This window comes from Lepisosteus platostomus, chromosome 10 (assembly GCF_059453375.1).
Source record: "Lepisosteus platostomus isolate fLepPlt1 chromosome 10, fLepPlt1.hap1, whole genome shotgun sequence".
Lineage (NCBI taxonomy): Eukaryota > Metazoa > Chordata > Actinopteri > Semionotiformes > Lepisosteidae > Lepisosteus > Lepisosteus platostomus.
The window spans coordinates 53119263-53143041 of record NC_142620.1 but is presented as its reverse complement, the minus strand read 5'-3'; the positions used below and the strand labels follow the sequence as shown (position 1 = coordinate 53143041).

Below are 23779 nucleotides of genomic sequence, written 5' to 3'. Positions count from 1 at the left end.
AGCCTTCAGCACAGCAGCCATCAGTAAAGACTGGATGTAGAGAGGGAGCAGGGATAAGGATCCAGGCCTCCTGCCTGGAAGATTCTGGGTTCAAGTCCCAGGTGACATCCTGCTGTTTGACCCTTTAAAGGTTATCTTTCATCAGATTAAACCTACTTCTTTTGCTTTGAGAAACGTCTGACTGTACTATGAAGAAAACACCCTATTCCACTGTACTGCTGCCATTTCATAAAGGAAGCATTCCAGTCCTCCACCATGTCTTTTCAAATTTATTCTGGTTCCAATTCCTCAAGAAATGTCTTTATGATGTATTATCTGCTGTGGTGTTACTCTGAAGGAATATGATTAGATTACAAATTCATATAGGGAAAAAAACTCGTTAATAATTATATTTGGTTTTATTATACAAATGTCACAGGGCAGCATGCAGTAGAACCTTTACTAAATAACTGCCAAAATAAATCACTCTTTAGAATTTAATAGGATTTACTGAATGCATAGCAAGATTTTGTGGTACAGATCCATTGTAGTATACCTCAACAGACAACAAGCGCTAGCGATTTTCAATATGGATACAAACAATGCAGATTTTTTTGTCTACTGTAGTTGAGGAAACTGTTCCATTTTACCGGCTGTGAAATGATCTAATGAGTATAAATTTCTGGAATAGAAACGAAGAAGGTTCTCTTTATTTTGTGCTTGTAAAATTGTCAGCCTTCATTTCACAAAACATTGAGGATTTACATCGTGATTTTCTTTGAAAGGTATTTAAAAATGAAAGTGGATTTCGTTTTTTTCAAACTGTGCACATCAGGGCTTGACAGCTGGGGCTGTGCAAAAAATAAATGCATTTTTGTCAAGCTTCCTCCAAGTTTTTTCTGACTGCACTGTGGAAGAGTACGTGTTTCACTGGACAGGGAGAGAATGAAAACGAAGAGTAGACAGTGCAGGCATGGTTGTCCACACCTCACATTCAATTTAGTAACAGACTGCTCGAGTTATGGTGTTCAAGGGAATCTTTCTGCAGGTCCTTCCTCCTGGCGGCTGTCAGGGTGTATAACACTGCCCTAGGCTAGGACTGTTAGCCCTTCATCTGCTTATCTATGGACAGCATATTGCACTATTGTACTTTTTGGACACTGCATTAATATACTATTTATACACTGGTACTTTCAATCTGTATATACCTATGCGTATTTTGCACATATTTTATTGTTTTACAGTGACTATGAGCATATTTTGCACACACCTAACTCTATATATTTTATTTTGTATTGCTGTACTTATTTTATTTTAATTTTTAGTCTATTCTGATGTCTGTGTTTGCTTGTCTAGTACCAGTACTGCTCTGGTGGAAAAGCCAGTGCAGGATCTGCTCCCTAGAAAAGAGGGACAGGAAGTGGCATGTGTACCTACCATGTTGTAACCTAATTTCGTCAGATCTAAGAAGTTAAGCAGGATTAGGCCTGATCAGAACTGGGAGGGGAGCTCTCTAAGGAAAACCTGATTGTTGTTGTAAGGGGTGTTGGTGGACCAGTAGGTGGTGCTTTTCCCCCTAAATCAGCATTTCCAAAGCAAAGCTCCAGAATGGTCACTAGGGGGCGCTGTGCGGCAGGAGGTGCTTTCGTTTAGGCAACATGTTATACCGAGATCCAGAAGATCCGGTCATTAAAGATCTTGTGGTATATTTTGTAAGAACAGGGGAGTTGATACAGGTGTCACCTGCACATTCAGGCATACCGAAGTGTTCTCCGTTATTCAATGGGCGAAGTGATTTCTCACTGTTGTGCAGTGAGGCTCATGAATCTCTCCCTGGTGGGCGCTGAATGTCAGTGGTGAAGAAAGTGGGTACTTTGCTACATAAATCACCTCAGGAACCTTAGGGATGGAAAGCTCTATATTGTCACAAGCAATTATCATTATAGAATTTAGATTCATAACGTCTAACATCTCCCATTGCTCAGTGGCTTCAATGTTAGTGCTGCACCTTATAATTACTTCTAGAAACGTATCAATGGCAGTGCAAGGGAGCAGGGAACTGATGAATTACTTACTCTGCATTCTGTAAGATCAAAAATGTGAAAACTGAGCCCCGGATGTCAAGCACCGCTACAGTCACACGATCAAAAGCCTGGCTCCTCCCTGCTGCACCACACTTCGTCAGTTCGTACACTAGCTCGTCCTAGAGGGTTTTCTGAGAGCCTTGCCTGCTAATCAAGCCTTGTCCATCAGGTGGCCTTTACCCAGTTGAGGGAAATTTGCATCATTGTGGGAGAAACAGTGGAGCGCCTGAGAGCCTGAGATTCAGGCCCTTGGAGACCTGACTGCATGGATCGACTCTGCACCCCGTCCGCTTGAAATGTTGAGTCCCGAGTGGGAAGCAAACCTAGGCCCTGGGATCTGGGAAGTGTGCTGCCAGTCGGAGAGCCCTCAGTAGGACCTCTCTCTGGGCAGCCAGGAGCACACCTGGTAGGTCCCCTCCATCTCCCTGGGCCCCACCCGCAGCACGTCGTGAAAGGAAGGGCTGTGAGCCTGGGGCACCGTCAGGGTGTTCTCGTACACCAGGTCTACAGGTGGAGCAGAGAAAACAAAGAGCAGAGAAGGAAGCAATTTGTGTCACTTTATTCCAAAGTCTAGATTCTTTGCACAGCACATACTCTGACGTGCCTCGCCCACCCACACAGCACTGAAAGAATTCTGTCCGAGCTTGTTCCAGAGCCGTGTGGGTGAAAATGACCATGCGGCACACAAGCGTTTCTCAGCTCTTCCTGACACAGGAGAGTCTCTTTTCAATGCATCACTGTCAACAACCACCTCCAGTTTAAACAGAAAGCCAAAGGCACACACAGAACTAATGTACGATAACGCAAGTACTGACAGTCTCATATAACTGAGATTCCTAAAGAAAGCGCTTGAGCAAAGTCTCGCAATGAGTCTGAAGGAAGGACCCATGGCCACTGGCCCCTGTGTTAGAGGGCTGATTTCTGCAACACTAGACTGCAGACGAAAGTGTTCCCCGTGTCTCTGGGGGCCCGCTGGTACAGACAGACTGGAGCAGAGGGCAGTGACGTGCTGCTCCTGAGCCAGTGCACTTACCTGGAGTGGAGACCAGCCTCCCCCCCGAGTCCGACTCGTTGGAGGTGCTGCTGGTGGAGTTGGATTTGTCCGACTTGGCCGACTTGACAGAAGGAGAATGGGCGAGCTGTTTCTCTCTCGACTTTGTGCCCGACTGGCTCCACTCTGGAAAACAGAACCAAACGAGGATGGTGGGCTCGATGGGTACGAGTCCAGTCACTGGCAGGATGTCAGTTTGTGTGGATCTGCTCATGCAATTCTCTTAAGAGAACCTTGTCACCAGATACACAAAAGGGGAGGAAAGGAAAACTGACGATTTTACTAAAAACGGGAAGAGATGTCTTTGCTGCCAATAGTTGTTCGCTCATCTTTCAGCGATGGCACTGAGCTGAAACGCTTGTGGGATATAAATTATAACTCACGAGGTGTAATTCTGTTTCTCTCCATACTGCCAGGGGATCTGCGTGGTGAGCCAGAATTTGAAGAATAAGAGCAAGGAAAGGGCGGTAAAAACATGGGCTGGAAAACCTGAGCAGAAGTGTTATCAGCGCTGGGTAACAGCCTGCCACAGAGGTCACATGCTCCACCAAGGCAGAAACCTGCCCCTGAGCCCGCCATACCTGAGGTGCTGGCGAGTCGGAATCGACCACAGCACAGGTGGATCCTCCACTGCTTCCGCACGCTGTCCTTCATCAGGCAGTGGAAGACGAAGATGAAGAACCCTGCAGGCGGACAGACACATCACTGCAGGCAGAGCAAGAGAGCGCACTGCACAGCACAGTATAGCCAATAAAGTCAACAATAACCCCCATCTCTGACACGCCATCTTCTGCCAGCTGATCTGAAGGAATCAGTGTTTCTCTTGAGGGCTGAAAGGACGTGAACGAAGCCACACAGATGGATAGGAAAGCCTGCGCACCATCTCAGAAAGACGCTTTGTAATCTTCAGCTTTTTTCAGAAAGGAAACTCGTGGCATATTTTGTGGACGAGCGGGGTGTCCTCCCGCGGGGGGGGGGGTGCGCTCTCACCTTGCAGGCTGTTGAAGATGGAGAAGAGGTAGAGCAGGGGCACCCTGGCCGGCCCCCAGGCCAGGAAGGCCAAGGCCCAGGTGAGGCCCAGCAGGAAGGTGATGCTGGCCACGCTCTTGAGGTCGTGCAGGAGGCCGCCGCGGCAGCCCGCCGGCTGCTTGGCCTTCACGTTGCGGATCTGGAGCAGCACCACGACGAACACGGCCACGTTGCACAGAAGGACCAGCAGGAAGAAGGCCACCACCGACACGTAGAACGCCACGTCGCTCTGCACCCAGCAGCTGAGAGGCACGCCAGCGCAGGGCAATGAGCTCCCAGGCACAATGGGAGAAGCCACCGCCCCTCAGACCGGACGGACACACGCACTCTTGAGCAGAATGACGTTTTGGTGGAGCGAATACCCCTGCTTCCAGGGCCATGGGATCTTTAGTTACTAGGCAGTCAGGGCTAAACAAAGACTCAGATGCGCCACTCTGAACTTATGGGGCGGAGCGGTGGCTCTGTGGCTCAGGATCTGCGCCTCTGACTGGAAGGTTGCCGGTTCAAATCCCGCGGCCGGCAGAGGAATCCTATTCTGTTGGGCCCCTGAGCAAGACCCTTAACCCTAACTGCTCCAGGGGTGCCGTACAATGGCAGACCCTGCGCTCTGACCCCAAGCTTCTCTCCCTGTCTGTGTCTCCATGGAGAAAAGCTGGGGTATGCGAAAAGAAGAATTCCTAATGCAAAAAATTGTACAGGGCTAATAAAGAAACATTACATTATAGAACTTCAGTTTAACGTCTCATTCAAAGGCCAGGATCTCCTACAGCACAGTGTCCTCAGTTGCCATACTGGAAATTCTGGCCCAGAGGGAAAGGCACCACCCACTGGCCCACTAACACTATTTACAGCTGAAATCTGAAACTGTTTGGAGGTCTGCCAAAAAATAATATTGTTCCAAACTCCTTGTAAGTCCCGAGTACATAATGAAGCTTTTTAATTTTCCATCTAATGTTTTCATAATCTTTATTACATCTAGTTTTCTAGGAGCTCGTAACCTTGGCACTGCTATGCCCTGCTTCAAATGAAAAAAGACTGCAGTTCACAGCAGACCTGTTTACTTCAGACCGATTCTAAACAGAGAGCAAGGTAATGTGACAGACTGTCGCAGGCTTCACATCTGTCAGCGCATCCGTATCACTTACAACAATTCCTCGGAGTCTTCCGATGGACTGAGAGACTTGGCATAGAGTCCACTGCCATAGGCGTCTTTATTAATTGCCAATACAAGGGCAATGACCAGCAGTGGAATCCCTAGGGCAGAAAAACACATTTATATATATGCTGTTTGAATATACATTTTTTTGGTAAAAATTCACGATGCACCATTTTCATATAATATACACTAGTTAAAAACTCATGCATGCATCCTGAAAATCTGTTTGCACTGCAGCAGTTGCTTGACTTTATTCAGATCCTTATCCTGGATACTTTAATTATGATAAAGACCTGCTGATCTGTTACATGGAAGGCAGTGATGGTGCAGTCCTGATTTAGTGTCTGGTCCTGAAATGTTGCAGCAGCGCCTCTCACAGTGATCTCTATAGCACCTCAGACCAGGGCTGGGCCATCCCGCTCCCAAAGGCCTGATAAGTCTGCAGGTCTTCTAGGTCTCTCAAAGTACCTTCTGAAGATGATCAGATTGGCCCCATTAAGCTAATAATGAGTTGATTGAAGGTGAATAGCAGAGCTGGAATAAAAACCTAGCCCTCTGGGGACCAGGACTGCCCACCTCTGTGTTACACTAAGTCAAGAGAGCCATGCCTCTACCCTTTGAGCCTGATATGACAAAAGCTAATATTGCATCTACTTTACAACAGGGAAGCACTTTGAAGGTGATCGTGAGAGCGATCTCGATGATGAACATCACACTGATAGCAATAATGGTGATTGTGGTGTTTGGATTATGGAAATGTTTTATCATTGTTAGTGTTATTGCTGTTTTTCCTTAGCTTACCCCACCCAGCAGAGCAGAACTTGAGGATGTAGCAGGGAACATAGATGTTGAAGACCTTGACCAGGGCGAAGTACATGTGCACAGCTTCCAGGCCCATCCAGGTGAAGGAGGCCAACAGGAAGTAGTGCAGGATGACAGCCACGGAGATGCACAGGCCACGGCGATTGAAGGAGGCCAGCCAGGAGTCCACCAGAAACACCAGGTTCAAGCCCAGCAGGGCGGCAGAGAGATTCATCAGGATCTTCGACGGATAGTCCCTGCGCAGTTTTCTAACAGAGAGAGGACAGAGAGAAGAAGGAGTTTAGCAGCAAGGCTGAGGGAATAATAGGGATTGATTACTTGTATGTCTCCTCTAATCTCTGCAATTAGTTCCACTGGAGTTCCTTTGGTTGGAGGCTCAGATGAAATTCAATGTCCTGGAAAATCAAGCCACATATGGGGCACAACCGAACCAGCTCTGGAATCTGTCCATCTTGTGCAGAAGCACTGATACTCGACTTTATTCCATCAAGATTAGTCCACTCCAATGTTCTACATACTGGGGTGTCTACTTAAACTTTAATTGTAATTGTTAACTCTAATTTAATTGATATTAAAATGAGTTTAATATCAAGGTAGCAATCAGTTTGTGTGCCACCTAAAACAACTCTGCATGAGTGTATAACTTTGTAATTTGCACTGTCTCCCTGTAGAATTGGTTTTGGAGTGGTTCTCCTTGGCACATGTAAAGCATATCCAGATCACCAGAAGGATTTATCGCACAAGTGCAGTCCAGAGACCTCCCAGTTCAGACCGGATTCCATACACTGGGTGACAGGACCATGAGGTGTGCACACAGCTTAATCTATTAGAGACACTGTGACTGTCAAAATCCTTAGATCAATCTTTGCACTGCAGCGTTCAATGTGCAATACTGCTTTATCTATTTTTTCACTTCTGTTATGTATGCAAAGGTGCGCTATTGTCCAGAACCTTATAAGCCAAATGAATTGTAACTCTTATGAGAACCATGACGACAATGAAACAAGCAATGTTCTCCTCTAAGCCGGATACTCACTCGAAGGCTGTGTAGGTGAGTAAGCTGATCCCCAGAAACAAGGCAGACAGTCCACAGCCCACGTAGGTGATGAGGGTGAGGATCCGGTTATCCACAGAATTCACAGGGGACCTGGAGGGGACCTGCATCAGAGAAAACATCACAGCCCACCACTGAAGAGCAAGTCAGTCAAGTCCACTTCTTTTTCTTGAGGTCAGACATGGGCTTCTTCACAGCTCCCACCACCAGTGCAGAATGAAAGACCAACTATCGCAACACCTGAATCACCTTTCCTGTTCACTTTGCCTGTGGTAGACATTTAATTTCACGTTACGGCATGCACACACAAGACTGCGCAGCAGTGCGGAACCCTTTCCTCCAGATTCCAACTCATCCTCGTAAGCAGCAGCTTCTCCATTTCAGCCACCGGTTTAATACAGTAGTTCGCCACGGAAAAAAAAAACAGAAGACTCCCAGGGCTCTTGAGCAGCCCTGCTGTAAAAGGAGGCGTCTTACCAGAAGCACCCCGAAGTGTGTGAGGTGGTCGCAGACACAGGTGGTGTGGTTCACACTGGTGCCATATACCTCACAACCCTCAGGACTCCACCCTCCCTGTCCACCTGGAACACAGAGCAGCACCCTTTACAGAGGCTCGTCAGCAGGAGGAAACCTCTGCCAGGCCTCACCCTCATGCGGCTTCACAGGGCTGGACTGGCAACCCACCTCAACCAGCAAACACGCACAAACGAGGCAGAAAACGCATTGGTCTGGACAAATAACCCTTCCAATTCAATGGCGGGATCTTTAGGTACGCGCTTTGGCTTTGAGGGGGCAGCTGCCAACCCGTTCTGCCAACCCGGAGACGACAGGCCGTGGGGCAGACTGCAGGGCTCACCGTTCTTCTGCAGATCCCAGAAGACGCACTGCACCTGCTGGCCGAGCTGTGGAGGGGAGGAAAAGAGACAAAACGCAGGTAAACGCCGGCGCCTCGGCTCTAACTCAACAACCCGTTCAGACAGAACTCCCTGGAGGAGACGAGGGCCGCACCCGGTTGGGTTTGAGATGGTGTAGCGTCACAGTGACTGGGTCCCTCAGGTTCCTGATGGTGGCGTTGGTCACGCTGCCGGATATCACATAGGTGAGCAGGGACTTTTCCTTCATGGAGTCCTGAAAGACAAGGAGATCTTCTCTCTTCTGTTCTCTGAGAGGTCTGCAAGTAGGATTTGGCACTTTTTTGTGAGTTCATAGCAGGGACTGGGGAGGAAGGTTAGATCCTAAGTTCTCACATTTGTGCTCGACCTAAGTACATAAGTCTCGCACCCGGGACTTCCCTCCGCGTGCCTCTCACACATCCCCCCACCTCGTCTACACCCAAACTCCCCAGCCCACCGCTCGCAGTAGCCCTGCCTCTCGACTAGACTGCCATTCCCTCAGCCAGGACAGTCGCTCGAAACACTTTATAGATATTTCATCTCTCTGTCGCGTTTATTAGGATCTCACTGAACTGCTGAAATCTCGTTAGCAAAAGCTTTCCTGGACAGATGTCACTGTGTTTGGGAAACTGGGACCTGGTGCTCTAATGTGCAAGTTGAGCCCCAGGTCCTCTGCTCCTCTGTGCTCCTCACTGCCAGGGGGCGCTGCAGAGTAAGGGAAAAACCCGGTACCTACAGTCACACTGTGAAACTACAGTTGCATTTCCTGTGGTGTTAACATATCTTCACTGTGCTTCTTCATACCATGGGATGCCACAGCAAAACTACGGTAAAAATGCAAATATACTATGGAAAATTGACCAAAGCAACCTATCAAGAGTGAGCGAGCGGGGGGGCACTGCCCCCTGGCTGTACCTGGAAAAGTTCGGTTTTCCCATAGAACTGGAACTGCACCCGGGATATGGCGAGCTCTGTGTGCTGGGGGAAGTGGTTTTCCAGAGAGGAGGGCAGAGAGATGAAAGCTATAGTATGGCTGGAAGGCCCCTGGTTTATGAAAACCTGCAAGAACAACCAAACAAATAAAACACACACACCGATGTTGACACACACAGAAAGAAAAGGCGTGGCTGGCAGCGATGGGCGTCTTGTTAGGGAGTGTAAAACACTCTGGCTTTATAATCACCCCAGTCCAACGTCCTCATGCGGAGGCCTGCAACAGCGGGGGGCGCTCAGGAGCTCTCAATCTGCCCACACAGAGCAAGCAACACCCCAGCCTTTAAAAATTCCAACCAGTTCAACTCCCATTTAAAAAAAAGGATGCCTTGTTGCATTCTCCAGGATGCTGTCATTGTCCAGGGTTCCCTGGAGCTGCAAAGCTATTTCCACATCACAAAGTGCCAGTTCAATACTGGAGATTCTAGTCACTGCCCTTTTTTAGTCACATATTATTAATTTGCTGTTTTATTTAAACAGGATCTTATTCTACATGGTGTACTGCACAACACCTTGCATGGCTGAAGAAGTACATTTTCTGTTCTATGACACTTAGAAGCAAAAAGCAAACACACAACTCATTAAGTGATGCAGATGCACCACATTACAGCAATGCACAGTACAGTGCCCTCATGTGGAACATAATTAATAATAATAATAATAATTGCTTACACTTATATAGCGCTTTTCTGGACACTCCACTCAAAGCGCTTTACAGGTAATGGGGTCTCCCCTCCACCACCACCAATGTGCAGCATCCACCTAACTTCCAGATAACATTGATCATCACGGTAGTTAAACTGGACCCAAGGAATTCAGCTTTTATTTGTCTGTTGGTGACAAGACTTGGGGGGGATCCTGGTATTCTCCCCTTGTGAGTGAGGTTACCTGTGGGTTAACGCCCTGCGAGAAGGAGGACACCCCAAATGCGAGGCCAGAGAAGTTGCGGGGGTCCACGCCGACGACGGAGAGCGCCAGGTTTGGGGACGTCAGGCTGAAGAGATTCCCTGGGAAGGCTATTCTGTTCCCGAGACTCTCCATGACATTCAGGATGCTGAGGCGTAGTGGGAGATGGAAACACAGGGCTGGTTAAAGAGTTCTGGCCCCTGCGGCTCAGCTCTCGCGCTAGTCTCTCCTGCTGCTCACTCACTTCCGCACGCCTCTGCAGAACACACACTTCACAGGCGGTGTGTTCCGAGACAGACTGAAAATACTCTTAAAAAAAACCTTTGCATGCTTGCATGTCCTCACAGTGTCCTTATGTTGGGGATTTCTCCGGGCTCTCCAGATTCTGCTCACCTTCCAAAGACATGCAGGGTGGGTTAATCGCACCTCAAATTGTTCCTGTGTGCTTGTGAGAGACTGTGAGAGTGCGTACGTGTGTGTGAGTGCGTGTGAGAGCTTGTGCGTGCGTGTGTGTGTACTCTGTAATGCACCAGCGTGTCGTACTTCCAGGACAGGTTCCAAGTTGGCACAACCTCACATTGGAATGAGCACCTTTCAAATTATGGATGGATAAAAATGAGGAGGAACTGCACAAAGAATGGTGGAAACGCAAAGCACAGCTCTGTCTCAGTGGGAGGGAATGCACTGTCTCCCAGGCCGGACCCACTCACTCGTTGGTGAAGGGCTGCAGGTTGCTCTCAGTTCCCAGGAGTTTGTTGAGGATGTCGATGATAGTCTGCCCGAGGGGTGGAGTCACACTGCCAGCATCCAGGATCTCTGCCATCTTGGAAAACACAATGATCAGCTCGTTGTGGCTTAAAAACAGCTGGTCGCTGGTCAGGTTTTTGATCAGTTCTGCCAGATCCTCAGAGTTGTCTGGGGAAACACATGCATAGATGTTTTAACATACCTTAATCTGAACATCTTTAGGCTTTGAAGGTTTAGTCCTCGTGGTGGATGAGCATGTTAAAACTCTTATTTCACAGAAAAACAGGATGGAGGTCCCCAACATCCCAGTCACACTTCAGTTTAGGGGCTGCAAAGTGATACCTTACAAATCCATTGTAAGTCAGTTGTTTTTATCAGTATTGCAGATAAGGCCAGCTATCTCCTGCAAGCAAACCTTGTGTTAGGGTTGTGTGCTGCATTTTGCATTGCATTGCAGGTGCACAGACCATGGCAATCAACTGGTGCACAAGCCATTATATCCTAAGTAACACCATCACAGATCTTCACAGAAAGAATCCACAGGGTGGTGCTGATTAAGATGAATGATACTCTAGCAAAGTCAACAGAGTTAGATCAGGGATGGGCAATCAGCTAGAACAGAAGAATTAGTTGCTGTGGCTCTGGAGGACCAGTTATGGATGCCTCCATTCCAGATCATCTCTGAATGAGGGCTTAGAGATGGAGGTTGAGTATGGAGCACCGCACATTTTTAACATGATCTGCCCTTCCTTCTTCTGCCAGACGTCGCTTGATCCACCTCCTCACACTCCCCCGGCACACATGCGGAGCCCCGGAGCGCCCACTCGTAATTGTGCAGAGGTACTCACTGGCAGTGACGGTGATATTGCTGAGGTCAGCAATGGTTTTATGCAGCGTCAGACAGGACATCAGGTCTGGCTTGTCCCACTGGGCACGGTTTGTCAAAGCATTCACCATACTGCAGAGAAACACACAACCAACACTGTAATCCCTTCATGGAACACAGAGGAAAAACAGAGAGAAATAGACTGAAGTGTGCCGTGTGTGAGCCACCATTTATTAATTTTGAAGTATCGTTTTTTTTTCCATTGATCTTATGAATATTAGTGATTTTACTAAGGCAGTCCTTTAAGATTCTTGTCCTAGTTTTCTCCATCAGTATTATCTATATTGCTCATCCAATAAGCAACACTCATATCCTCCTCTATACTGACATCACCTATTTTAATATCTGTGATGACTGATTATGCTGCTCAATTTCAATAACATTCATCAGGCTTTCTGTTTAAGTGAAAGAAAGTTAAAGCAAGTCACGGTTTATAAATATCTAGGCATCTGAATGGGTAGCACTTTAGTTTTCCAAATTTCTACTGATAATTTGCAAGCAGAAAAGTGAAGTCTTTGCTTGGTTTCCTTTACCATAATGAATCCTAATTCACACATTCATCAAGGCACACACAACTTCACGTGTCCCGATCAAGGACTATGGTGGTATGGTTTACTGAATGACCTCTAAAACTGTTCTTGGGAAACCGGATGTCTGATACCATTCTGCCATAGGATTGATCACTGGATTCCCCTAGTGCCATGTTGTCATGAGCACTCTTTCACACTGCTGGGGAATGAGTACAGCATGAGGACAAGGCAGGTAGAGCCGCTGCCTCATAGCTCTAGGGTCCTGGGTTTGATTTCAGACAGAGGAGCTTTCTGCATGGAGTTTGCATGTTCTCCCTATGGCCATTTGGGATTGTGCAGGATTTTCCTGCCACAGTCCAAACACATGCTGTCCAGTTTAATTGGCATCTCCTCAATGTTCCAATGTGTGCATGCCATGAAATGGACCAGTGTCCCATCCAGTGTCCCACCTAGAACCCGTCTTGATGCCAGTCTCTGGTTCTGGTTCATTTCTTCCATATTAAGTATTTCACATTTTGTTTTATAGTAATCAAATCAATGAAAGGTTAATATTTCAAATTTCATTTGTCTAACAGATAAATTGGATTACAGATTTTTTACCTAAAATTGTTGGTGTTAGAAATCACCAAACATGTGCCGTTTTCATTCATTAACCTCCAGTAAAGATTTTAATTTGAAGGGCAGTTTATGGTCGGTTGAGTAAATCAAGAAAAAAAACCAAGCTACATAAACCAAAATCACTAGAAGAGCAATAAATTGCTTTGTGTTATTTTAATGAAACTGTAAGGAAACTGATTGTCTTATCACTTGTTTACTAGATTTCAATTTTATCTCTAATTGCATTACATGTAATATTTTTATTGGTAGATCTCACATAAAATATGGGACCCTTGTCCAAACAAAGCATTTATTAAGGAATAATTACCTACTATTAATATGCACAAATCATAAATTAAGCTCTCTGTTGTTATTAAAGTACTGTGTACAGAGCAACAGGTCTCACTTAATTGCCATCTGATCACTTCTGCGTCTCTCAGCAAATCTCCAGCTGGTGCCGAGCCAGGTACGCATCAGTCACACACACGTTAAGCACTACACATGCAGGATCAAAGCTAAGCACACTAAATCTTTGTTTAAACTGCATCTGTTGAGACTTTTATGATTTAGATGATGACAGTGAATATTATGGCGAATGAAAGTCCCTTCAGCAGGGGGCAGGGCTTTGGTGTGGTGGGTTTAGCAGCCAGATATTCAGGGTGTGAGGGTCAGGATCTTAGAGGTTCAGGATCTCAGAGTCATAGGGATGCCATTTCCCCAGGGCCTGTCAAGAGCATTCGAACGTCCCACGACAGAAGGCCATGCTTTGGGGGAATGTGAGTTTGGCACTTATCGGAGCTGAGTGTAAGTATCCCAGGAATTCAGAGGTGTGTTTGCAAGTTAGAGCCTGTGAACCAAGCCGCAGATGCTGCACATAAAACAGCAATGGAGCTCTTTGGAAGAGTGGAGACAAATGAATGTAGGACAAGTGGAGGGGAGGAGCAGGTGAAGAAATTGGGGTGGGGCTTATTGGGGGAGGGGCTCCCTGGTGGGAGGGGCTCACGGCCCCACCCACACTCCCAGTACTGCAGCTCTCACCAGTTCCTCGTGGCTTGATTTTCAGGGTCCCTTTCACACTGCAGTTTGGCTGTGAAGCGGGCCTGGGTCTCGGGCCATAGGTATTGCCCCTGGTGCATCAGCTGGGTCTGTTCTGGGCATCTTCCAGGTTCTAGAACAAGAGAAACACTGTCACCAGGCCCAGACTGACAGAGCCGGAGAATGTGCTGAGAGTGAGTACGGGGGAGTGCTGTAACATACCAATGGGGTAGACATTGATGCTGTTGGGCTCGGGTTCCACAGATCCAGTACCATTGGTGTAGTTTTTTTGCAGCAGATGCTCAATCTGTGTCTTGGTGTCATTCACATTTGCTGTGGAGTTCACCTGCAGCTGGAACCTGCAGGCACAGCTGTTGAGTGGACACAATGTGCAGTAAAATACAAGCGCATAGAAGAAAGATGCAAGGTCTCGCAATACTGACGGGATTATTTCTGTATCTCAGTCATGAATTGTGACACATGGATGTTAGGTGCATCAACAATTACTGTAGCTGAAAGTCTTCACCAATGTTTTATAGTTTAGTCTCTATGTGAAGAGACCGAGCTTTACATTAGGCATGATTTAATTGACATTGCTCAAAAACGGACAGCCTATCACAACAGCTCAAGGTAAACTACACATGAACAGCAAATATGAAGTGTTGCAGTAGCTAATCCACCACCTTATCACACTGACATATCAGTCAATGACTATGTAAATGAGTCACTGTTAGGTGTTCCTCATCATTATCATTATTTGTTCTTCTCAACACATCCATTCATCTTCTGACTGCTGTCTCCAGTTCAGGGTCAAGAGAGAGCTGCTGCCTATCCCAGCATGCAGTAGGCACATGGCAGGGTACATCCGTGATGGGATGCCAGTCTTCCATAGGGTGCACACACACACACTCATACCACGACCATTATTCCCATTGAACCTACCAGTATGTCTTTGGACTGTGGGAGGAAACTGGAGCACCAAGCAGAGACTCACACACATACACAAGCACAACATGCAAACTCCATGCAGATAGCGCCCCAGCAATTGTACCTGGGGCCTTAGTGCTGCAAGGCAGCAATGATAACCTCTGTGCCATCGTAAGGTTGGCATCCATAAGCTAAGAGTCAACTTCAGACAGGTCTATGAAGGCTAACTAGCTTAAAACAAAATGGCTCAGATTCCAGTACAATATTGGCCATAGGACTATATTTTTCTGGGGAAAAAGGGAACTACACTGAGTGAAAAAACAGAACAGTGCAATGTATATATTTCACAAACCACTGCGATCGGTGTCAAACATTCTGTAAAAGTGACAAGCAAATTGTATAACGACTTATGTTCATCCCTTACTCACACCTTCCCACTGCTTCCTGAAGCTGTTAATGCTGATGTATCTGAGATTTTTTTATAAATATATCTTTAGATCAGCCGGGATTTAGGAATCGGTGTAATATTTGTTTTATTTGACTGTCTGAAATTTTAACTATTTCTCTGCTGTACTGAAGTAGCCTGCGTTACTGAAACAGCTGTACATTAAATTCCGTGATCACACTCACAAGCTTCAACACAGAACACTATATTCAATACCTGGTTTGTCTGGGCAGAGCAACCTGCAGGACAAACAAAAGAGAAAATGAGCAATCTCCTCTGCACCCCGAAGACTGCAGGATGTGTAATATTTAAACATGCATGTGAATGTCTCTCCAGAAACTGTACAATTTGAACACTAGAATTTCTTATTTTGTAGGAGGCAACATCAATAATTCTAGCACTATCTAAGAGGTTTAATTATTTTTAACTTCATCGCTGTAACTTGGTTTAGCTGATTTTTAAAATAATGGCTTTGTATTTATTGCTGCTTAGTGTATATCCACCTTCTTAAACATCATATTTTATACTTCAGGTTTCTTAGCTGATGCTCCTGGGTTTTTTTCCCTGTGGGAAGGGCCACTGTTCCCAGAATCTGCTTCATACTGTCATTGTCAGATTACCCATGGTACACTGAAGGCCATGCTACTCACCGTGCCAACAGAATTCTTTCCTCTGGCTGCGTTAGTAGGTGACATTCTGGAAAACACATTACGTTTAAGAAACACTGTTAACGGCTCTTAAGAAAACTTTTTTTTTTCCTAAACTCCTTTACACCCTCTGCATGTCTCATGCGGTGTTTCTAGTGCCCCAGTTTGAGCGCTGTTTCAATACAAGAAAAAACGCTTTAAGAGGCAAACAAAAGCAAGTTGAACAAGATGGCGAGATGACTGCTGCATCCTTAGACACAATAACATGTCTAACGGAGCGACATATTATCAATCTTGCATTTACAATCTTAGATGACCTCCCTCATCCACTCTTTTTAGAACACATTCTCCTACCCTTTGGGAGAAGGTACCAGATCCCCTGCATATAGAATAAGAAAGCGTTTACTTTCTTCATACCTCAAAGCATTCAGCTATTGAACAATGGAAAGATTCTCTGGAGTTAGGGATCTTATTATTATTGTTGTTGTTGTTGTTGTTGTTGTTGTTGTTGTTGTTGTTGTTGTTGTTTTACACACATTTTCAGCTAGCTGTTTTTAATCTCATGGTACTGGAAGAGCTCTGATTGAGCCATGTTGTTGAATGTTGTTTTGTACTATTGTGTTGTACTGCTGTTGTATTGTGTTATTGTCATATATGCTGTGTGTTTCCGATGTGCAAGACAAATTCCCATGGGGCGATAAAGGTTAATTCACTTCAATGTCTTTAAATCAGCTCCAGACAACCGTCTGTGTTTCACCTGTGGAGGCGGCTACACAGACGACATTCTTATCAGCACTCTGCACACCCATATCGAACGGTTTCAGACCTGCGCCCCCCTCACGTCCTCTTGCACAGCAGTTTGCAACATGCAATTCCATCCCCGAGCAGCTGCCCCAGGCCAGTCAGAGAGAAGCCGTGCGGTGAGTATCACTCATGCAACTGGCCTTACCTCACGGGGGCGAGCGAAGCGTTGAGATTGAAAGCTGTCATTTCGTCCCCCGGCAAGATTTTAAGAAGCTGTAAGAAACAATTCATTTCAAGTGCAATTAAGCTGTCATAAAATGAAGCTGTTACTTAACTGGCGGGAGGTTAATTTCTGCTCCTTACCCATTCGTAAATGAATGGTTCTGGGTTATCTGATGAGCCTTTCAGCGTGGCATTCAAGCTGACTGTATAGAAGGTCACTGCAATAAATGGACACAAGTCACAAAGTAACACTTTAACATCCTTCTCTTTAGTCTGAAGCTCGGTTTCTCGTTCTCAGAGCTTCGTCTACCCCAGGGAGAGCCTTGAATTTGATCATATTGCGTTTCCAACAGGAAATCGATTTATTCTGGAACTGAAAGAACTACAGCGGTGCTCAGTCTATGGACCACGTTTCCAAAGTAAAACTCAACAAAGAATAAATTGCACGAGTTCCTGCAGACGGCAGCGGTGAAATATGACTGACTTGGGGCCGACAAATCTTCCAAGAATGCCGAACATCCATTTCACTCTGCCACTGCACTCTCCTCTTCTCGCCCTGCAGGCCATTGCCATAAAACAGCAGCTGGCTTCTGAAGTCGCTGCTCCTCTGAGGATAACAATCAAGTTCCATGGTTTCAAAATGAGAAGGTATGCATGACGCTTAAAACCCTTTTGCACCTTTGCTTCTGCAGTGAAATGTGAGGCTTTGGCTTCAGATTGTTTTGTATTTTCCACTTTCACACACACCGAAGTCCATTTCCGAGCACCGCAGACTAAGGACAGCTGGCTATTCTGCAGAAGCGGGGGATTTTGAGTTAAGGAGGCAGAGCCCCTTGCTCTGGGCCAGTGAAGTACAGAGCAGCCCACTGAGAGACAGAGGGCTGATCAGCAGCTGCTCGTACCTTGAACATTAGGGACGGGCCTGTGTGAATGGAGTGGGGTTGTGTCAGTAGGTACCCAGGGGCTGGATACTGCCTGGCTTGTGACTGGGGTAGGTGAAGTGGACAGGATTGCAGTGGACGTCTCTACTGTAGCTTCTGTAAAAGGAACATGTTGAAAAAGCTGCCCAGCTATAAAGACACTTAGTGCCCCCGTTCCTGTGTTAGATGTTTGAATATAGGCCACATAATAAAGTTATATCATTTTACTTTCATGTCCTCTTAATATGATTACTAAAACAATTGTAACAGCAATAAACTGTGCTCGTTACAGCTGACATTGATTTTTCTTACAGACACTTTACAGAGGATTCTCTAGCTGTGTTTAAACCATAAAGTACCGTTTGCAAAAGCCATGGCAAAAAGACCACCCAAATTCAGATGGTTGTGGATCCATTTTTTAAGATGTTGTTATCCAACCAGTTTTCAAGAAAAAAATCACCTCCCGTCAGTTGCTCACACTTACTGTGTAACACATACTGTGTTTTTATCCCACGTGATTAATATGTGAATGTCCTGGACACAGGCTGATTTCCCCCCTGCCCATTTCTCATCCTCACCTGTGGGGGCGCTGTTCTTTCCTGGGGTTGAGGTGCTCATCACAGCAGTGGAAACTGACATGGTGGTGTCTTGCGTTGTAGGTGTGGAAGGTCTAGAGGCTGTCAGGACACACGAGCACAATAACAAGTGCAAAGGCAGCACAACACAACACGAGTCAGCAACATGTGCTACACTTCCTCTAAAGAAGGTTGGTATAACACGTTTTACTATTTTTCTTCCATTCATTCTGCTTAATGTTTAACTCCTACATCCCTATATTTTACAGAGTGGACAGTGATCTTCCAAGGCAATTACTCAACCAGTACTGAACTGTCATCAGAGGCACCTGATGACTCGTGATTTATTTTCCCCGATAAACTATAAAACACCACTATGATACTCAAAAGCAACGACAAAAAGAGCACACAAGTTAGATGATTGCACACCAGGGGCTGCTGCAGTGGGCTGGTCAATAAGAAACCGCTGTTGGATCACCAACAGCTCATCCGGCAGAACCAAAGAGCAACAAAGCTGAATTACTGTCCCGAACACAGGCTGATTTCCCTCCTGCCCATTTCTCATCCTCACCTGTGGGGGCGCTGTTCTTTCCTGGGGTTGAGGTGCTCATCACAGCAGTGGAAACTGACATGGTGGTGTCTTGTGTTGTAGGTGTGGACGGTCTAGAGGCTGTCAGGACACAAGAGCACAATAACAAGTGCAAAGGCAGCACAACACAACACGAGTCAGCAACATGTGCTACACTTCCTCTAAAGAAGGTTGGTATAACACGTTTTACTATTTTTCTTCCATTCATTCTGCTTAATGTTTAACTCCTACATCCCTATATTTTACAGAGTGGACAGTGATCTTCCAAGGCGATTACTCAACCAGTACTGAACTGTCATCAGAGGCACCTGATGACTCGTGATTTATTTTCCCCGATAAACTATAAAACACCACTATGACACCCAAACATAATGACAAAAAGAGCACACAAGTTAGATGATTGTGCACCAGGAGCTGCATCAGGAGCTGCTACAGTGAAGGGCTGGTCAGTAAGAAACCATAGCTGGATGAGCTACAGCTCACCAACCAGAACCAAAGGTCAACCAATTTGAATAACTGTGACCCAGGCTTATTTCCCTCATGGCCATGTGCCTGTTGCTTTTGGATGAAGCAGTTAGACAATGGATGGATGTTAACCTGATGTCACAGTGCCTCCGGTAGCATGTACTGTTGGAGGAACAGTTGTAGCTCCAAGTCTGCATACAATAGGAGAAGCTTCTGTAACACGGGAACTCTCGTCTGCGGGGAAAAGGAAAGAGCTGTCAGCTGTTGTGTGTTACATTAGATAGCAATCGTCTTCATTTCCGCATTTCTGGAAGTGAGTGGGGTGGAACAGATCAGCTGCACATACCGGAAGACTTGACACTGATGTTGGCACTCTCTGCCCCAACAGTGATACCGTTGTGGGTGAAGTTATATCTGAGCAGCCGTGTAACCTCCTCCTTAGTTAGAAGCACCTCAGAGCTGGGGATCACCTTCACAGAGACGAAGCAACCGTAACTAGCAGGGGCAGTAATGACAAATGAATAAAAGGTCATTTACAGTGGTCATTCAGTTAGATTATCCCATCTGGTTCTTTCTTTGCATCTTAGGAAAAGTGATCTCCCAACTGTAGGCCACCCAGGAATGCTGAGTGCCTCTGGGTGTCCTTGAACCCCCAAAACCAATCCCTCCCACCTTTGGTTTCTCCCCACAAATGTTAGCAGCTCTGGTTGATGATGTGCCTTACATTAAAGAGTAAATATATTCTTTGGCACACAAGGATAATGGCTCATTTATACTAAATGTAATCAGCTAATTTAATCCTTCTGTATCTGATACACAAAAATAAAATGAGGAATAACACTGCCAGAAAGAAAAGGAAAGCACATCACTTCAGTTGAGACTGAAGTTCAAGGATCTTACCTTACTTTTATTGGGGAAGTAGTCCTAATCTCTCTGGCCTGAAAAAAAAGAAAGTGCTTAAATTTGTTTTTCAATGTTGCATCGGTTTATTCCAGTGGATTGTGTTTAAGCAGAGCAAGACACACAGTCAGCTTGTGCTTTTTTCTCCAAGAGCTTATTTTGCAGGGTGTTTTGAGCTATTGCCTGGCTCTAAAGGCTCAACTACAGCCACCCAACAAAATAGCCGTGGTAAAAGGTAAAGGTACTACAACAGCCATGACATTACCGTGCCAAAAGTGAAGCCTTGTTTGGTTGAAAACCAGTGATAAATGTTGCTCCAGTGCTAAGAAGTCTTGACTGATAAGTAGGCAGGAGAAGAAGCCTCCAGCCACCCAGCTCTTGGTCTGTCTTAGCCGGTAGCAAGAGAGGGAAAGCAGGACAGACATCTTTATAACGGCCACTGTAGCGGAGCTAGTTTGGGCACGGTGACGTCATGGCCCCCCCTGCGCGTAGCAGGGGCCTCAGCCGCCTGGGCTGGGGGAGGTCTCCCTTCAGCTCACTCGGCTGGTTCCCTGTGCCGTTACGCCGGAGACCCGGGTTCGCGCCCCAGGTGTTGCGGGACGAAGAGGAGGGGCCACGAGCCCGCGCGGAACCGCATCATGCTCACACCACTAATGTGACGAGTAGCATCAGGTCTCTGCTAGGAACTCACCATGGTGGCCTCTCTGCCTTCCTTCTCCTGAATAACTGTCACTGGAGGTGTCAATCTTCAATAGAATGGGAATGCAAAGAGGAAAAAAATATATATTATAGAATTTCTGATTCAGCTGTGAATACAAGTAGCCATGAAACTATACATCTGTAACCACTCTGGGAATGGTCGTCTGTATGAAGGTGCAAAAATGGCTCTGTCTCATAACCCAGGGGCTCAGCATTGTTGCCAATGTCTTCACCCCATTCGCTTGGATGTATACGCAACCGTCTCGGGCACGAAATGGCATAAAATACCATCAATGTCAAATCATGTACGAGGAATCGAACAACTAGAGCCAGAACGTCATGCAGGCGAAAATGAAACTTGTGTTAAAGAATGCAAGTTGTTGAGAACGCATGGCACTTCTTCCCTTACCCTTGCTGCAGGGAAAACACTGAAATGGCCAGCACAGTTATGTTGGCAGGAAAATACGTGGTGAGCTGTGGAAAGTATGACAATTTCACACATTATTTTACAAATAACAGTATTATTAATAATAATAATAATAATAATAATAATAATAATAATAATAATTCAGGTGAGTAGCTGCGTCAGCATGCATAGGCTGCAAAGGAACAAGTAATAGGTTTAATAAGTAATAGGTTTATTCCATGCTGAAAAAAAGAAGAAAGAAAACACAACGTTTCGGCCATGGAGCCTTCTTCAGGTATGAGCCTGAGTATGATTATAATAATAATAATAATAATAATAATAATAATAATAATAATAATAATAATAATAATAATACACCTTCTTACCCAGAGACATACAAGGTCCTTAGCGATTGTTTCATCCGCAGACTGACCATCTCGTCTCATGATGTAAATACTCATATTAATGCTATAGAAAGAGCTAGCTGTAATAAACGAACACGGGGGAAAAATCGAGTCATTAACCAAAACGTAGAAACGCTTAGTGCTAAAATGAGAAAACGCGAGAACCACGGGCACGTGCAGTTGGACACCAGTGACTTTTTGAATTGTCACCATACTGGGAGGGGAGGTGTAGCAAGAAATGAAATGTCTGAAGTCTTACCTGCACCTCCGACGGTGGTTTGCCGCGGGGGAGAGGGATTCGTTTCCGACGCTGATTTAGGAAGAGAAGAAGGGCAGTTGTTAATTACGGTGGAAAATGAGCGAAGCCGATAACGCATTAATCAGACACCAGTTCCCTAATGACGGTTCGCGTGGCACGATCAGAGACACCGGGGGAGGGAGGAGTAAAGAAGAGGAGCACGAAACTGACATCCATGCAGCTTCCAGCACACTGGGGCAAGAGTCTGTCCACGAACACAACAGCGGGACACAGCGACTGGGGCTCTGAGCCACGGGCCTCACCGCACGGGAGACTGAGATCTGGGACAGGGGAGCAGCTGTGATTGTGCCAGTACTCGGATGTCCAGCGAATCACGTTGCCCTCGGCGCAGATCTGGCTGGAGACCTGCTGGGCGCTCCGCTGTTTGTCCCACATGCGGAAAAAGTAGATTTCCCCGATGAGGTTGTTGCCGTCCTCCGTGACGATCTCGCCGCCGATGAGGCCGTGGGCCACCCCCAGGGTCAGGGTGCCGTGGGGTGCCAGGGGGCGGCGGCCGGGCACGGCGGCGCTGAACACGCCGCTCCCGTTGACGTACAGCCACACCTTCTGCTCGACGCCGGACCAGGCGAGGCAAACCGAGTGCCAAGCGAACGGGCGCAGGTCGACCGGCGCGTCCAGGGCCCGGCCGAACAGCCACAGCCTCAGCGCCTGCCCGTGCCCGGCCAGCCCCAGCTCCGGGGCGCCCTCCGAGAGGCGCTGGGGTGGGCGATTGTACGTGAAGGCGGTCCACTGCCTAGTGTTGATTTTGCGACACAAGTCCACGCAGACCGTGAACTCGTCTAAGGCCGGCAAAGAAACGCTCCCTCTCAGCTCCCAGTAGCTGCATTGCCGGCCGAAAAGGACCACCTTCTGCCCTCGGAGACTGGGCGCACCTTACAGTCACAAACGGTCAGAAGAAGGTGGTTAAACTTTCTCATACCGCAGTTATATATATATATTTAAATCAGACACCCTCCGATGAACTGGTTTTACCATCTTTAATTTGCGTTAAGGAATGAACACTTAATTCTTGAAATCATCTCCAGGATAAAATCACATTGGTCGAAACTTCCTTACCTGAGCGAAGGATGAAGACGGTGCTCAGTACCCAGCAACATAACAGGACTTTACAGGACGACGGCTGCATTATAGACGTCCTCATCATCTCCATCTTCGGTCTCAAATAGGAAAAAAAAAAGCAGCGTTTATTTTTTCGGATAACATCTCGTTTCTTGTCATTGGAATTGGGACTATTTCAAGTGATTTATTCGATCGAGTTAAAACATTTTTAAGTTAAACTTTCTGTACCCTGCTTCAATAGAGTATAATGAACGTTCCCTTCCACCTAACTGAGAAACTCTTCCGCTTCTTAGCATAGCTGTACTCCATATAGGCGTGATGAAGACCCGTGTTGTTAAAACATCTCGGATGAAAACAAATGTTCCCAAACGCTCTTTCATTAAAAGCGCTGTCACCTGTGGAGCAAAGTTCCTCTTTAGAGTAACCTCTCTGCGTGAAGAATAATGCTCTATAAAAATTATACTGAAGCGATTCGGGCACAGAAGCGATTTTAATAATAAAAGATAAGTTCGTTAATCATTCCCTCGTAATTACTTATGACAATCTGCGGCTAGATAATAACTCCAGAAGATAACATTGCCGTCGCAAAATGCTTCTATCCGTAAATAATACGTTTATGAGACAACCTTTAATCCAAGAAGTCACAGCTGGATTCCTGGTTTCTCGTTTCTCGTTTTTAACAATAGAAACTTCGCG

General features: G+C 46.3%; 1 protein-coding gene across 1 annotated transcript; it reads right to left on the bottom strand.

Moving 5' to 3' along the window:
* Positions 1 to 379: 379 nt before the first annotated feature.
* LOC148654036 (uncharacterized) lies at positions 380 to 23251 on the bottom strand. The gene is made up of 32 exons (XM_088597520.1): positions 23081 to 23251; positions 22175 to 22896; positions 21965 to 22079; positions 21688 to 21785; positions 21305 to 21369; positions 20888 to 20942; positions 20197 to 20234; positions 19643 to 19791; positions 19429 to 19530; positions 18814 to 18912; positions 18246 to 18344; positions 17650 to 17784; positions 16889 to 16965; positions 16731 to 16798; positions 15785 to 15830; positions 15351 to 15373; positions 13985 to 14133; positions 13766 to 13895; positions 11563 to 11672; positions 10678 to 10882; positions 9950 to 10115; positions 8984 to 9127; positions 8184 to 8303; positions 8032 to 8077; positions 7653 to 7756; positions 7158 to 7279; positions 6101 to 6369; positions 5289 to 5397; positions 4105 to 4385; positions 3696 to 3797; positions 3097 to 3240; positions 380 to 2567 (listed from the first exon to the last, which is right to left on the bottom strand). Exons 1-32 carry the CDS (start codon positions 23172 to 23174, stop codon positions 2431 to 2433), a joined length of 4323 nt encoding a protein of 1440 aa, XP_088453646.1. The 5' UTR covers positions 23175 to 23251; the 3' UTR covers positions 380 to 2430.
* Positions 23252 to 23779: the final 528 nt, after the last annotated feature.